The sequence below is a fragment of the Dinoponera quadriceps genome, unplaced genomic scaffold (genome assembly GCF_001313825.1).
Source record: "Dinoponera quadriceps isolate SergipeBrazil2010 unplaced genomic scaffold, ASM131382v1 scaffold3024, whole genome shotgun sequence".
Lineage (NCBI taxonomy): Eukaryota > Metazoa > Arthropoda > Insecta > Hymenoptera > Formicidae > Dinoponera > Dinoponera quadriceps.
The window spans coordinates 170,245-187,929 of record NW_014557455.1 but is presented as its reverse complement, the minus strand read 5'-3'; the positions used below and the strand labels follow the sequence as shown (position 1 = coordinate 187,929).

Sequence of the window (17,685 nt, the reverse complement as noted above, 5' to 3'; positions counted from 1 at the left end):
AAACTACTATACTACATTGTACACTTATATTTAGAGAAGCGTTGACAAGTGGGTTCCGTGGTGTAGCGGTTATCACGTCTGCTTTACACGCAGAAGGTCGCCAGTTCGATCCCGGCCGGAACCACTCTTTTTTTTTCTGTAATTTTTTCGTACTTTGCTTTGATTTTATGTAAAAAATATACTATCTGAACTTAATATACGGAACGAAAATTAAAATCAGTGACATCAGTAATGAGCGTTCGTCTTAAAAATTATCATATTCTATTGTTTTTAATTTTTTTGATACTAAAGTATCTCTGAAAAAATATGCAACTTGTATAAAAAAAACTGAGAAAACAAAAGGATATAATTTTTAAAACATATATTCGCAACTAAATATCATAAGTTTAATCGAAATATTCAATGTGTTTGATCTTTCGCCAAAATATAATTCTATTTATTTTAAGTTTAATTTATCCATGAAATTTTTTGTTCGACTGGAAAGTTTCGAGAGGCAGCGACTCGGCGAATTTTTGGAAATATTGACTCAGTCTGTGGAAATTAAATAGAGAGTTAAGCTTGCCGGCGAGGAAACCGCCAGGCACTCCATCGAGCGCTGCTCCATCGACGTTACACTTATCGACTCTCGGCGAAGGGGACGAAAGTGTGAAAAGATTCGAGCGAGAGATAGGGCGGATCGAAGGAATCCGCGAGAATGGCGAGATATGCGTGGGCGAAGCGTGAGAAACCGCAGGTGACAGCTTGTCATGGCGGTCGGCGGTTCACACTTCGGGCTCGTTCGTTCTTTTCTGGTGACAAGACAACCGAAGTAACGGCGCAGGGCCGCTTTCAACAGAACCGAGCGAGTCGAGCGAACTCGTTTCCACCGTGTTACTCGGATACCTCACTGGGCTAAGGGAGCGAATTTAAAATTATACGACACACGTGAGCGATATATAAAAAATAAAGCATAATGTATACGAAAATATTAGAGACATATTATAGCATAAAAGAAAACAAACGTAAATAGATGATTTTTAATTCTACGCGGAAAATTCAGAGACATCTGTTTCACGAGATTCTTTTTGTCTGGAATACAGTTTAGATCAGACAAACGTCCGAAAAATAATTTAAAGAGCATTCGTACGTCGTCTGAAAAATCAGCACATCTTTACAGTGTCTCGCTCACCCAAAGAATACGAGAATTCCAATGTTCTCCGTGCAAAAGCGGCGGTAGCAACCCTGGTCGGGGAAACAGCGTCCCTGCTTTCCGGCGTCGAGCTTCTCTTCTCGCGAGGGGCGGTGTGGGGGCGATAAAAGGTTTCCTTGTTTAACAAAATATCGTCTCCGAGCCATTAGCCCGACCGTTACCACTTCAACGCGATTTTCTGCTCCCGCCGCCGCGTCGAGGAGGCACTCGAGGATCCGCGGATCCTGCGAGCTATCAAACGCAGGCAAAGCCCGCCATTCCCCACTTCGCGGTCAGCCGGTGTGTTGAAACGAGCGGGGACTTAAGCACTCGTCGCCTCCTTCTCGGTTAACTCGATCTTTAATTTCCACCGAAGTGGTAATCACCGTTTCTTCCGAGGCACAGTAACGTTGCACCGCCGACGGAAAAGAAGAGCATTTATATTTTTCTCAGTTCATTTGTACTTTCTTCGTAACGTTAAATAAATTATTCCGAAGATCCCGCTAAATAATTTATTGCCTGTTAAATTTATTAAGCGATTTATCACTGCCAGAGGAAAAGGCACCAAAAACGACATACCATTTAGATTTTGGTCTCTAAAGCTTTGTTCAAGATAATATTAAAATTTATGTATATGGATACAAATCAGTAACACTTATATACTAAAATATATGATAGTCTTATGAAAGTTACTATATATTTTCTTGCAAATATTAATTTTTTTAAGATGTTTGAGGACTGAGGCTTCTAGAAACTAAGTCCCGAAATTGTCACATATTTACCGTACTTATCGTTACTTATCGTACCTATGTCAGTTTTGGAGCTTTTCCTGTACTATTTTATCACAGATTAATTTTCGAACAACTTTTCCAAGATTTCGATTCTAATAATTTCGACATTAATAATATGATAGTATTAATGATATAGTATTAATGAAATATCTGACAATATTAATAATATATATTAATATTATTGTATAATGAACAATAATACGATAATATATTTGATATCATAGATAATATTAACAGGATAATATTAATAATATGAAGTAATATATTTTTGTAAAATACATCCCGGCGGTGCTTTAAATAAGACTTCGAGCGTTCTCGTGTTTCGTCCATTAATGGATAATAAAACGACTTTGATTACATATGAAGTCCCTCTCCTCCTCCTCCTCTTCTGTTTCTCTCTTTCTTTCTCTCTCTCTCGAGATGGCGATCATTGATTTCCAGGGAAATAATAAATGAAATATTCAGGGAATACAGTATATCATTACGCTTGTCTTGCGTAGCCATAACGTCACAGCGCCGTGAGAAACTGCCAGATGTCACAGTCACTTTCAGCTCACGGTAACGGAAATATATTCTAACGAGGTCTGTCAGATCTTCGTTTGAAGATTAATTTTCCCCGAAGTCGATCCAAGTGCTCGGAATCGCCCGGGAAATTATATGCGTCACGATCAGTAGAGTAAGACCGGCTGACGTCGGACGTACTTCCTATCGGTGTTTTACTAAAATGATGATCGGCGGGACGTCTCAATTCTCTTCGCATTCTTCTCACTTGTGGATTCCTCGATTCTCCCGTTAGCCAGGATCTTAATTGCTAGTAATAAATCTAATTCGCCGATAGCTCCTTATCTTCTCTCTCTCTCTCCTTCCAATGAAAAGTCTTCACAGTTTCCCGCCAAAATCTCTCGTGACCAACTTGAATTCAGATAAAGAATTTCAATGCTTTGTCTTTTCCTTATATTAAAAAAAGAATCACTCCTTTCAATTTGTCGTTCGGCCCGCGGAAAAAATCTGTGGAAAAAATGGGAAGAAGTTTCTTCACGTTTTTTGTGGAAAGAAACCGGAAAGAAGTGCGGAAAAAATGAAAAAAAAAAGTTTGTTCTCTTCCGAGCCTTTGAAACTATACTCTTCCTTAAATACACAACAAACTCATCCGTCAATACATATCTTAGCACATCCTCTCGCTCTCTCCCCTCTCCTACACCTATATTGAACACACCGTTATTGAATATCGGAAGCGGTTCGGTCTCAAGGTAAAATAAATTTCCACCCCCTCTCCCCCCACCCCCTTCCCGCGTAACTCTTTCTCCTTTCCTTTCCTTTCGCTCTCCTCATGCGGTTCGCTCGATAACGCCGTTCGAGCCTGGCGGTCCCTCGCGATTAGCCGTAGGGAGGCAGCGAGTTGACTTTCGCGCTCCGACTTGCTCACCCTCGGGCGCCGGGAGAGGGTGGGCGAGCGGAAACCCCCCCGGCTTGGTCGAGGGGTTGCGCTCGTTCGACCCCCGCGAAGACTCTCCGACGAGGGTTGCGAGGCCCGGCTCCGCCCGTTCGCCAATCGTCGTCGTCGCCCGACGTTTTGCGCACGTGCGCCCGCATTGACAGGCGAACGCGTCCGCCCAGTTGCGTTCTACGACTACGATGACCATCGACGGGTGCGAAGGGCTTTCTCTACCCCCTTAGCGCCCGCCACCCCCCTCCGTCGCTCAGCCCGCGATCGCGACGGGCAAAAATTACGAGTTATGGATCACACGTGTCCCGCGTGCGTTCGCGACTCGACGTTTTGCTCGGCGCGATAAAAAACGATCGGCGATCGAAGAGACCGGTCAGGGATCATTTAGTATCAACGATACCGGCTCGCGACAGCTCGTGGAAACTCCGAAGGAGTTTCGCGAAGTAATGTCTCGCGCCGTTCTCGTGGGTCGTTAGAATCTCTTTAACGTCGGAGACTGCCGCCGTAATCGTGACGCGAGCTTGACCGCGTGTTCATGAGAACTTACTCTGATTCGGATCACGAGTTCGACGCGGCTCTTATGAAACGTCGTGTATTTCGCTGAGGGGACTTCGATCGGCGAATTTTGGAGATTTAAGACCAGCGATGGACCGTCTGTAAGGATCGCTGAGCTCAGCTGAAGATCGAAAGGTCGCACCGAAGGAAGGAAAGAAGAAAAGAAGCGAAGATTGTCCGCGGAATCTGGAATCCGATAGAGGTAAGCGCGATTTCGCTGATGATATCATTAATTTTACGATATTTGCGGCCATTCTTACGCATTGGTGTATGATAGAAATGCGTTATATCTTTCAACGTTATATACTTCAATTGGTTAGAAATTTTATATTTAAATTCACCTATAAGTTGCTTTGCACAACACCTTGAGATACACCTTAAGGTACGCCGATAAGTCAAAATAATGTAAAAATGATGAAACAATTACAGATTGATCTATATTGCATTTAAAAGTGACATCAACAGTAATTCAGAGAGTCTGGATTCAAAGTTATTCTACTTTAAAGGAGGTTGTAAGGTGAAATAAATTTGATAAATAAGAATTCGATGAAACATGTATACGTTGAAATATTATCTAACTAGATATATATTGAAATATTATCTGACTCGCGTAGTTAAAAAAAGATTGTTCCTTCGAGAGCTGAGATATTTGTCCTCAAAACGTCGCTGAAAATACGGCATTAACGGGCAACACATCCTTGAAATTATCTGTCATTCTCCAATACCGTAGCTTAGGGAGATCAGAAATAAAAAAACCCGGAGATCAGAAATAGAAAAGCCCACGTTTTGTATAATAAGAGTAATAACGCTTTGAGTATCCAATAATAATAATAATAATGCTTTGAGTATCCAAAGTCTGCAAATTAAGGAAACAAATCACGCGTTCATATTTTATTTCATTACAATTTATTTTATCTTGTTATTTCATTTTATCATATCTTTTTCATTAATACGACGAGAGATTTCCGGGGAAGTTCCGGTTCGCGTCTCGTTTCGCGTAAATCCAGCATTTTCCGACTTTTAACCGCGATTTAACGAGGAATCGCGCGAGAAAGGGGCGCGGCGCTAAATTCGGGGGTTAAAATCAAGTCGTCCTTCGCCGGAATCAGCCGTCGTCGAGCTTCCTCGCGGGGCAGAATCAGCTCGTTCGCCGGCGGAGCGATTAACGGGCGACACGTGTCACGCCGCTTACCAGCGGTCACCCGTGAGTACACGCGTGAGTACACGCACCTGTAAGCCCGGTTTTCCGGCGGTCGCGCGTACAATTGCCGTTGCCGCGATGTCTGTCATTACGTCGAATCCGGCGCATATGTCAGCGGAAAGGCAAACGTTAACGCTAGACGGTGAGAAGGAGGGGAGGGGGGGCATGGCATTTCATAGTGCAGCCGATATCTAGTGATGTAAGGGTGTCAATAATTTTCGTGCTTAATCTTTCTATTACGTTGCATGTTTATTTATTTATTTATTTATTTATTTATTTATCTCTTTATTTATATCAGAGTGTAAACACGATGTTACACTTTGTGTTTTCCGACCGGATGCCCGTTACACTCCGTCGTGAATTGGAACGTTTCACACCCCCTTTATTTCACACCCCCGGCGCGGCCGAGCGTGTTGTTTGGAAACGCGTTGTTAATAACAAATATAAGTATGCACTTATTATTCTCACGTGTGCAACGCATTATTTCGCGCACACATTCTGTCACACACCATTGCAAATTGCAGCATGTCAGATGTTCGATGTCATCTTGACGTGCGTACCGTTAATATACCGGTAAATGTACACCAGACCGCGGCGCGCCGCGATAATTGCTCCGCACGTTTCCCCCGGATCCTCCCGATTACGTAATTGCGGCGACGTGCATTTATTTTCGACGTTATCTAACAGAATTTCCCTTTGTCGCGTACAATCGGCGTGATGTATGCCGCACCATCATCCCTTAAACGGCGAGTTGCACGATTTTCAGACTTACACGCACGGAGAAGAAGCTTTGTTCGGATTTAGTATATCTGTTTGACTTGGATTGATTTAACATAAACAACACAAATAGCGCGCGTGCGAGAGAAAAGGAAAGAGCGGAAAATTCCAGCCGAGCGATGCGCAGCGAGGCAATCCGAAATCCCGGGAGATTGCTGATGTTTATCGATATTACAGAGGAAAGAGGAGGGGGAAATTTGATTTCTCAAAATCTGTCTTTCCATTGACAGGCGCCCAGGCCGGAGCACACACATGCCGCGTGGGTGCGCGCAACGTGTCGAGCGTGTCACGCAATCACGGCCGGACTGTGCGAAGCGTGCACGTGCGCGCAGTTGGAACTAATCGCGCCGCGGCTAATCGTAAATTAGGATCGGGTGAAAAAATGCGGCGCTCCCGTCATTAACTTCGATAATCGGCGGAACCCTCGCGGTTCCGGCAGTCCAAACGCCGGGCATTCGGCGCGAGTCGCAGCGCTCGTTACGTTAGCTAATGGCCCCTAATTGTTATAAACAATTGTTACAAGCAACATTATTTCCGTTAGCACCGCCATCAAATGCACGCCGGTCATAAGTGTACATTTTGTCGCTTTGAAAACTTACGAACTCGCGAGAATAAGATACTGACTGCCTGAAATTCCGTATATGTTATAGTTTTGGAGACTTGGAGAAGACCGACTTTTCCTTCGAATTTTCACGTTCAGTTTCTCCGGTTTCTGTTTCAAGGATAGAGAAATTGGTTTAGAAAAATTCACGCGTGTCCACGCTTAAAATCTGCCCACATTTACTTTTTATCTTGAAGAAGATAAAAGACCGAAGAAATATCGTATTTCCTTCTCTCGTCTCGTGTATATCTGAGTTTTGCTTCATGTATTCCTCGCCTTCAATTGTGCGTATCGTTTCTATACAGTTGACTGTCATCATCCAACACCGAGTGTCGAGCCTGCTAATTATTATACTTAATTACACCAAACAGAAAGTCCACACATTGCGACGCTCCACCACGCCGCGTAAGTCGCTTTTACAAGGCGAGGATGATTATTATTTACGAGTCGTTAATTGTACCGCGACCCTTTGGCATAACAAAGTCTCGTCAGGCTGATTCGACGTAACAGCCGTGTTTACGCAGAAACGAATCATCAAAAATTAAGTGGAACAGTTTGCGTGAGCGCACGAAAAAGGAGAACCTTGAACCGTGTGCTTCGTCATATTCATGAAAATATTAACAGAACCGCGGACGGGTCATTTTTGATCCACCTTTTTCTTGTAATTACTGTTTTAAACTTTATGATGTTGTTTAATTGTTTTACAATAAAGAAGGTGATGAGAATTCAGTGAAATGGGAAAAAATGAATTTACAAGTGGCATTATTCATCGCATAATTCGTAATCGAATAAGCAATTAAGTCATCTGTCTTTCGCAAGTCGTTGTTTCTTATAATGATATGCGTATTCACAAGTGAGCCAAGTCAACGAGCAAAAGTATGACTATTGTGATGCGAAGGAGAGAGATCCAGGTGAGACTTATTCAGCAACGTCACGACACACGTCACGGTGAACAAACGAAGAATTCCCGGCGGCACCACGTGTTTTTTTTCTCAATGAACCCTCTCTGCGCCGATTATATTTTAATAACGCCGCGCTGCACGGAGTAGATCGAATTAAAAAGGGCCAACAACACTAATCAATTCGGATCTTTCTCTCTCTCTCTCTCTCTCTCTCTCGGCAATAGCGACGCTGCAACGGCGTTATTTATGGGCTTTTCATATCCGAGCGATACAAATAGTTCGCTGCAATTTTTATCAGCTATATTTTTCTACACGAGCGATGTTAAGTATACTCTCTTGGTGTATTATAGCACGAAAGATATATTTTCCTACGTGTCTCAAGTATAGACTTGACTCACGCGTTGAAACTACCTTTGAAAAATCAATTCTGTTATTTTATCTCGCTGAGAAATTTTCTCTCCACACGGGGGAAAAAAACTTAGTTGAATTAATGTGACAACACAGAGAAGAAGGTTTCTTTGGAATTAGTATAAATATTCGTTTGAGTTTGTTTAATAAAAACAACATAATTATGATCAAATATTATTTTGTTTAAACAAAAATATTGTTGCTTCACTAGAGTAAGCCGTCTCGTTTGATGGAAAAAGAAAACAGTATTGTTTAGAGAAAATAATATCTGGCTTGCAGTAAAAAAATTGATTTCATTATATTAGATGCAAAAGTTCGTATTTCTAAGCTCGTTCGTAAGCTCTATTTCAAAACACAAGTTTGTTTCAGTTAAAGAAATTTAATTAAATAAAGACATCTTTTCCTCCGTGAATGAACAAGTGAAACACGTTTTAGTCGAAGGAAATAGAACTTCTGGTTCTCAGACGACTGAATTTGATTCGTGAGAAACAAAAATTCTGTCTCCTTCAATCAAAGCGCGTCTGGCTCGTTCATTATCACGTTAAATCAATCAAACATTTTACTTCGTGCGATATTTTTAATATGTCTAAAAATATATCTCCATTCGAGGTATTTAATTTTCGTGGGAGCTTGTAAAGATTTTCGTCTCGGACTTGCCGTTTAATCGCGACGCGACGCTCTTACGCGCGCAGCTGTGGCCGAAAAAAAATTATGCCGAGCGATTTTCACTGTATATCCGCGCGGTCGCCGATCGATCAGCATTTTTTATGCGAAAGGACGCACATGACGTGACGCGGAAAAAAATTTGCATGCGTCGACACCTTGCAGCGCGTCGCGTCGCGTCGAGAACTATCGAAAAGTCATCGGATCGGCATTAGACGTGCGCTTTGCAAGCGCAAGTCGCGCCGCGCTTGTCGAACTTTGCATGATCGATGGGCTCGCGCCAAATTGTCTCACCACGAGCGTGACGCCCGTCGATATCTCACGTGAACGTCGATAACCACGGAACGTCATCCATTGTCATGACTTTTCAATGGTCGGCTCTTAGAATATCTTTTTCACAGCCGGATTTTGAAAACTCAATGTTTTACCAGATAATTCTCGACGCGAGTGTTGAACAAAAGCAATAAATTTTGTTCTTTACGCATTTTAATTGAATATTTATTAATCCCTCGCGTTGGAATTAGAGTTGTTACTTTCAGCAACTTTGAAGTTAACGTCGAAGCTTTGAAAAATATATATTCGTACGAACGGTGAGTTTATATATGGGAAAAAAATGTAAATAAAAATATATAAGATATATAATGTTAGAATTTTTAAGAAAAAGATATGAGATAATGTATTATATTAGATTTTCCTCAAGCACGATGAAGTAATTCTTTCTATTGTGTCAAATTTCTGTTGAATCGATTGAGGAAGATTTCTGATGTCAATACCGAAAAATAATTTCGTTTTCCCCGTTCATCGCCGTCTTTCCGCTTCCTCTGCCCTCTCTTACTCGTTCGGCGCAGTTTGTTTGGAGAAGAAAGAGAGAGAGAGAAAGAGAGAGGTCGGAAAATCTGACTGCCCGACTCACCCCCGTTGTAACTCTTGACGCAACGCGACATATGTTACGTGCGTGCGTGGACGACGCGACACGACACGCGCGTTCGTGCAAACAGGGTTAAATAATACGCCCCGTGTAATTGCACACCGGCGCACCATGCGTGGCTACAATATGCTGAGGTGACTTCACGGGGGTGGAGGAGAGTTTAACGAAAAAAAGGAAAACAAAAGGAATAGAAAACTGGCCGATTCTACTTTGTTCTTCCGCCGTCGTCCTTTCTGCCTGGGGCGCTCGAGTTGCTCCTTTTATTCCTCTAGTCTTTATTATCTAACCATGATTAGGAGGATCGGATTAGAATGTATTTTCTTCAACTTATAATATTATGTGTAAACAGCTAAATTTTTTCGCCCACGGTATAAGGAAAAAAATTAGATCGGTTGGAAGATCGACACACCGAAAGAAATGCTGCCGTTCAGGTATTATTGACATGGTCCTCAAGTAAAATGATCAACTCCAATATACTCCTTGACAAATATTTACTGAAAATAAAAATATAATTAATACATATGCAATATATTTTGTCCGTATAAGTAGACATTTCCTGGCAATTAGTATCCCCCTAACTAAACGTTTCGCCGTCCATGTAGCAATTGACAAATTTTGTCGCGGCGGCAGATTGTTTTTCTTTCCCTTCACAGCACCTTTTCTCGTTTACTGTTCGCTGCGAAACTTATTATACCGTCAGCAGCACCAAAGCATTAACACGCGCCCAGTTATTCGATCGCTTTCCCCGGAATACAATGTCGTCCTTGTGAGAAAGTCAGATCGGGGCTGATTAATTTTTACTTAAGCGTTACGTAGCAATTTGCATCGGTGATCAGGCGCTTCATGCAAAAAACCGCTCGAAGTCGTCCGATTGCTACTCGCGAAGCGGCAACACCCGCCCCTCCTCCATCCGACGAAGGAGTCAGATTGACCAGCGAGGGTTATTGTCGCGGCGGTCATCGGGTAATAAAAATGTTATGACAGGCCGAGGCGCTCGCGTGTCCGAGGGTTTCGCCGTGGCGGAGCGAGGCTACTACTATCAAGAAGTCAACCCCTCTTCCGAGAGGTTAGCCGGAGAGGAAAAGAGACGGAGGTAAGTGCGTATACGTGCGGTCGGGTGCGAGGGTGCGGCGAAATTGTGGCATCATCCGCGCGTCAGAACTCCTTTAGCCTGCGGCGGCGGCGTCATCGTCGGCGGCGGCGGCGGCGGTGGGAGGCAATGGTCGGCGAGGACGGTGGTGGTTGGTGGTTCACCGCCTTCGGACGCCTGGGCGATGCTCTCCACGTCGAGGTCGCTGCATTATTGAGCCTGGGAAGCGACCAGGTGGTCGCCCATCGGGTCCGCGAGGAGGAGGGTGCAGGAAGAAGACGGGTTAGAGGCGGATAGCCCTGAGGGCCTCGCGAGGAGACGGAAAGTCACGGGAAAGAGGGTCCGCGATATGCCGCCGACGACGACGACTACGCCGCCGCCGCGAGGTCGTTCGCGAGGACACGCGACCTCCTGGCTCCTCGACTTTGTGACCGCGGGGGTGACTACGCTCCTCGCTTCGATTTTGACCCTCGGCCATTGCTACGGTCTGCGCTCGCGAGGAGGCAGTGGCTATCACCTCGAGCCGGAGAGGGCCGCGCACCACCTTCCGGCTCGCTTCCTGCGCGTCGTGTTTCTTTAATACGCGCGTAGCCCGAATCGGGCGTGGCGCGAGTATCGCGATATTTCTGCCTCTCCACCCTTGACTTTCCCTGCGATTCTGGCGAGGCGGAAAATGCTAATACTTCCTTCCCGCCTTCATTGCGCTTCTCTCAACGTCCGGCGCCGATTTTCTGCTTGGTAGAAGGCCTGTACAATTGATTCAGTTAAATTAAAAGTGATCTAAACCAAAACTGACTAAGTTGAGTTAAAATTAAACTTGACTTATTAAAGTTGAAATTTAACTGTGCAAAACTATATACGTACATATTTCAGAAGAAGACATAGTTTGGTTAAGTTTATATATATATATATATATATGTAGTCTCGCATAATTAACTTTTATAATTTCTAACTTAATTTACCCAATGGTAAGCCCAACCTGACTAAATATAAAGAAGCCGTTTTCTCCGCTCTCGCTCGTCAAAGTGGGGAGACGATAGCGTGATCGATCGCTCGCGAAATCGGCAGTCCCGTCTCGAAACAGTCCCTCGAAACATCTCAGCCCGTAATCGAACAACGACGATTGTCGAAATCGATTGTCGCAGGCGCCGACGTTTAGCGATGCCGGGTATTGCATTACACGTCGTGCAATATGCAAGCGCCCCTCTCGAGGCGCGCGCGGGTTATAGCCTGCGGCGTGGCGAAGTCGCAAATCGCACACGACACAGATAATGAGGAGAGAGCGCGATGTCTCTCCTTCAGGCGCACACTTCTGGTCTAGTCGCGGCGACGTGCATGCATAATTCAGCGGAGCCGCTCGTAGTTACGTCAGTGATCCACCGCGATTACCCCGAGAGCTTCCCGCTTCAATCGTCGACGATGCGCGTCGCCGCCTCGTCATCCACTGTAGAGCTGCTTCTTCTTCGTCGCGCCTTTACTTCTTCGTCTTTGTCCTCACGCTTGAGCGAAACGCGTCGAGCGTCGCTGCGCCGCGGAATTTTAGCGCGAGAGGCGACTGTTCGATGCGGAATGGATTTCCCTCGGTCTGACGCGGCTTGACGAAAGGGTTGCCGAAGGATAAGCGAGAACGCTTGTGACACCGCGTCTTGCGTTACTCCCATCTCCCCTCTCTCGTGACTGTATAGTCACGAAGTGCACGATAAGAAATTTGGCGTTACAAACGACCCACCCATATTTCGGTGTTGCTTCAACCTGGGAATAGTTGATTTTTCGTCAATTATTACCTGGAGTCATCTTACACTGACACGCGTATTTATGTCACCAATTTAGGCGCTAATAAATTGCTCGATGGTGTGCGAAATATATACTTTTCACGGGATCGATTTTCACTGTGTAAGCAGGTTCGCCGGGATGGAGGAGAACGGCCGCGGGGAGACGCTCTGCAAGGTCTGCGGGGACAAGGCTTCGGGAAAGCACTACGGGGTGCCCAGCTGCGACGGATGCCGCGGCTTCTTCAAGCGGTCGATCCGCAGGTACGCGAGGTAATTAACTTCAGGTCTAATTAAACCGTCGCGACATCGAAGCGTAAACCTAGTCCCGCAATATTTGCCGTCTTATCCGATTGACTTGAGATACTTATAATCCGGAGGAATGATTAAGACAGAGGATAGTTTAGCGAGACTGGAGGGGATCGCTTGAGGACTCTCGAGATTGTTCGTATGCGTTGTGTGCAGAAATCTGGACTACGTGTGCAAGGAGAACGGGCGTTGCATCGTGGACGTGTCGCGGCGCAACCAGTGCCAAGCCTGCCGCTTCACGAAGTGCCTTCAGGTCAACATGAAACGCGACGGTAATGTTCCGTTCGGTAATGCGATTGCAAGGACTCGGAAATTATCCGTCCGTTAATAATATTATTATTGATTTATTATTGATTGTGATAATTTAAGACACGATCGTCGAAAGAATGCCGCACGCGCACTTTTATCCTTGAATTACTTTTATCATTTAAGATTCTCTTTAGTGTAATTGATCTCCGCTAGAATGGAATTTCGCCGGCATTTTTATTTTTATTTTCTTATTTTATATTCTGTATTGCTCAAACGGTGGTTTTAATATTAACGAATTGTTTTAACTTATATAAAAAGAAATTAATGAATTAGTGCGTTAATACATTTTAAAATGAAAGTTAAATAATTTGAAATTAACTAGGTTAAGTTAAAAGTTATTAACTTTGAGCTTTTTAATTTGATTTTTCACTGAGTAACAAGTGGAAATTACGATGGAATTTTCGACAAAGGAATTTACGTATCTTTTTAAGGTAGGAGGAATATATTTAATTCATTCATTGACTTTTCTCTCTCTCCCTCTCTCTCTCTCTATCTTTTTTTAAAACTTTTACCTTCACAGAAAAAGTTATGCGGAAATATAAAATATAAATAGAGGAAAGATACGTATATAGATTGTAGCGCGCTTGCGATTGCTGGAGCCGCACTCGACGTGTTTGCGCGGAAATATCCAGCGGAGTGGCTAAGCGAGAGACGCGTTCCGTTTTCTGACAGTCGCAGATCCTCCCAGAGGATGACAAGTCGAACCGTAACGGAGTCAAAACGTTTCTTCAACGCTCGATTGCGGCACGAACGTTAGCCAGTCCTTTTTGCGCCGCTTCCGAAGCGATTTGCTATTCCTCTCTTCCCGAGCGTGTGAAAATCGAAGCGCCGCTTGTGAAAACGCGCAACATCTAATTTCCATTCACAAATTGTGTCCATCTTGAGTTTTAATTTTTTCTATTTATGTTTATGTGTTGAAACAGAAAATGACAATAAAAAATATTAATTACTTCAAGAAATATTGGCTATATATTAATTTTTGTAAAATAATAATATGGAAAACATAAAAATACTGGAACATATTTTTGTTATAGTTTTTTATTTTTACATTTCATACTGTTAGAAAAACTAAAATTCCTCCTAAGTATTACATCATTACATCAATATCATGTATGTGTAATATATATATTATATCTGTGATTAACGCAACCGTAAAATTAACTAGAATTATCGGTTTAAATCCAGGATACGATTTTTATGTTGATCAGTGTTATTAACATTCCACGTGTAAGGCGGTCATGTCATCTCCCGTCGATAGCCAGAAGATAATCGTTGCGACAGAGAGCTTTCAGAGAGATAGATAGATAGAGAGAGAGAGAGAGAGAGAGAGAATGAAAGGAGGGGGAAGGAGCTCGCAGAAAATAGAATATATCCGCGAAGTGTCGTTGGTTGAATATTACAATGCATGGTGACGCGTTTGGAGGGGAAACGGCTCGGAAAAAGCGCGGTGTTCACCACACATACACGTGCCACGTCCGCATGAAACTCTATATTTCTGCTTACCGAACGGCAGGATCCGATGGCGAGCGGTGTCAGAAGCAGCCTGGCGTTCACAGCTTTTGTAAACACCTTTGGCCCCCTTACGCGTCGAGCGATAATCCAAACACTTGATTGCTGAGATATCAATTAGCGAGGGCGGAGAGGCGGGGAGGACGGTGCCGTTAAAGGGCCGCTGCACTCCCTCGGGTCTCTCTTGTCGCCGTGTATCTTGTACACGTGCAATCGTACGGCGCAATAAGTTGTTGCTGTTGCCAACGCTGCTCCCGGGATGTTCGAGATTGCCCCTTAGAATTTTGATTTCCGAATGTCCGATGATCTCTCCTCCATTTATGCGTCCACATATTTATCGATCCATTAGCGGAACGTTGCAATTCATAATATCTATATCGATTTGATTCTGAATTTTTCTTTTTTACCACAATATTATTATGATTCTTTATTCATTCTTTTTATCCTTTATCTACCCTTTATTATCCTGACTGTCATATTCTGTTTTTTAGCTGCGCTACCCTTGTAATTCCTTTTGCTTGTTATAAAGTAATAATAAGAGAAATATCGATGTACCGTTTTATATTTCTAAAAAATGCTACTGTATCGATAGAATTGGCTAAGTTCAATAGACTTTTCGTGGTGGAACGATCACATGGAATGTTAACGTTTAGCGTCGTTTTTAGCTGTGCAGCACGAGAGAGCACCGAGGAGTACGTCTTCTCTGGTCGCGGCGGCGAGGAGGGCGCCTTCAGGACTGTACACAGGCATTCCTAACGTCTATCATCCCGCGGGCAGTGCCTATCATCCTCTCCTGTACCCCGCGTTATTTCCTTTCAAGCCCACGGTGCCGACATTCACCCCGTCAGTCGGTGAGCAGTGAATAGTAAAATTGGCATGTGCATAAAAATCGATCGAGCCGATGTATTTCCTCTATACGACAAAATCTCGCGTTGATTTGGCTTCAGCGCACTTCTTGCCACGACCGCCCGCGGAATCCTTGTCCATGACTACCGGTAAGGAGGACGAGGTTACCAGTTCCGAGGAGGCCAGTACCGTGGACATCAGAATCGAGCCGAAAGGTACGAATCACTTTCAATTACTGATGATAATTGGTTTTCCTCTCGTCGTTCGTGCGATCGCCAGCCTCGTAAATTTCCATCGATACCGATGAGAATCTCGAATCGTAAAACCGAAATTGCTCTTTTTATCTTCTGTTAATACATTGAAACGAATTATCTTTTTTTCTTCTCGACTTGCCTTGCAGAGGAACTAGTGAGCACTCGTTTGGCGCCGCCGGTCATCACATCCGTCCCGTCGGAATACACCGTGCAAGGCTTGTCCTTGCTGCCGACCGAGAATATCTACGAGTTCGCGGCCAAGTTGCTTTTCTTCGCCGTGAGGTGGGCGAGAAGTATACACTCCTTTCTGCAGGTAAGTTCCAATCAAGAATTCCTTCTTTGACGGGGTAGCCCTAAAATATAGCAAACGGGAGATTAGATTTTCCACGATAATTCTACAATTCGCCTCGTGCACATTTTTTATTTCTCGACTCGTTCGGATTCAGAATAAAAGTTTTTAATCGGGAAAATTCAATTAGAATAATACAATAGCGGAGGAGAAGGTAGTATTATAGCTGTCGGTAGGTATTATGGCCCCTCTTAGTATCTTCACTATTAGGTGTCGAATTCGAGTGATTATTTATGAGATCATTTATTTAGTAGCCCATTGTCACGTGGTGATGTTAATATATCAATAGACAACAGCCGACCTAATTTCCCCGGTATACTTCGCTCGAAGATACATTGTCGTTGTCTCTCTTGCAAGCTCCCTTACAGAGACCAGACTATCCTTCTGGAGGAATCGTGGAGCGAGCTATTCGTGCTGACAGCGGCGCAATGGAACTTCTCCGTGGACGAGACCACCTTAGTACCGGTAGACCTGCCGTTGGAACGAAGGGAGATTCTAGTTGACAAAGCGAGGAGGCTGAGGGAACTCTTAGCGAAATGCGCCGCCTTGAGAGTCGATCATTCCGAGTACGCGTGCTTGAAAGCCATAGTTCTCTTCAAGGCAGGTGAGAGACGCTGTCTGTCTCCCGATATCCTTCCTTTGATCCTTCGAATCCCCCTTCGTATTATAAATTTCAACCGCTCGCGGAAACGTTGGTGAACCGAACGATCGTTCGATTCGCCCAACTTATTGACACCTTGCGGTCTCACTTTGTTCTGAGGAATCTCAAAAACAGTAAAAAAAACACACACAAACACACAGCAAAGAACATTTTGTATTTGATATTTGTACTTGTATTAAAATCAGTCTTTGTGTTCAATATTCAACATGTGTCAGTTAAGATAACACATTTTATGATGTCGATTAATGCGTTTAATCGTATTCAATGTTAACGCTTTAGACGTGTGGATTGTTGATTTGTGTTAATCGTTGACAAAATTATTTATGTCATTTTTCAACATATTTACCTTGCGTTAACCCTTTGGCCTACAACCACTGTGAGGCTCGTGGTCGTGTTTTCGAGCCAAAAATGACTATCACGGGCCTGGCCCGTGGTACATCCGCCGGGCCAAATGTAAACACCACGTGTCAACGTGGAATGGCTCGAAGGCTCGGCAGTTTTGTTTTGGGACCGCGCTGTCGAATCTTAAATCGTAGGGCAAGGGGTTAACATATAAATTGACGGCAAAATTTGAGCGGACCGTCTGTGGGACATGAAGTGTGTTTAACGCAAAGTTTTTTACTGCTCGCGTTCTACGTTTGTCGAGTGCACCCTTCGATTGGCCGTAGAATCGCGAGGACTTTGCGAGCCGGGTCGGGTGTCGGCGCTGCAGGAGCAGACGGTGGCGGTGTTCTGCGAGAGGGATGCACGCAGGGTGGGTCGATTGCTGTTGCTTTTACCACCGGCGCGTGCCCTCTGCCGCGCAACCCTGCACGAATTGCTGTTCAAGCCGACGGTCGGCGACGTCAGCGTGGAGCGACTGTTGGGCGATATGGTCGGCGCCCTCAGGCCCGCCTAACTGTCGGTGCAAGTGCGCCTCTGAGGATTTCCCATGCGTGTGTTTTATCGACGCGCGTTTACCGGCGAAGCGAACTCGAGCGGGCTCGGCGGCTCGATCATCCAGGGCTGGTCCTGTTGAGATAAGTACCGATACTTTCGTGCAGTTTGACACTTCGTCAAAATGAGAAGTATCTGATTATATATATAATATAATTGAAAAGAAAAGTATCGCGGAGTATTAAGGAAAATACCGGGGGTAAAGTTGATAA

The 17,685-nt window shown here is 44.2% G+C and overlaps 1 protein-coding gene and 1 non-coding gene across 2 annotated transcripts; both read left to right on the top strand.

The window, feature by feature from the left end:
• The first annotated feature begins 51 nt into the window (after positions 1 to 51).
• Positions 52 to 124, top strand: Trnav-uac. The gene has a single exon. It is a non-coding gene; the product is annotated as a tRNA-Val (tRNA).
• Positions 125 to 12,442: 12,318 nt separating this feature from the next.
• On the top strand, positions 12,443 to 17,435 carry LOC106749104 (COUP transcription factor 2-like). Its single transcript, XM_014628215.1, has 7 exons — positions 12,443 to 12,564; positions 12,766 to 12,881; positions 15,093 to 15,278; positions 15,375 to 15,488; positions 15,674 to 15,840; positions 16,234 to 16,480; positions 17,206 to 17,435. Exons 1-7 carry the CDS (start codon positions 12,443 to 12,445, stop codon positions 17,433 to 17,435), a joined length of 1,182 nt encoding a protein of 393 aa, XP_014483701.1.
• The last annotated feature ends 250 nt before the right edge of the window (positions 17,436 to 17,685 follow it).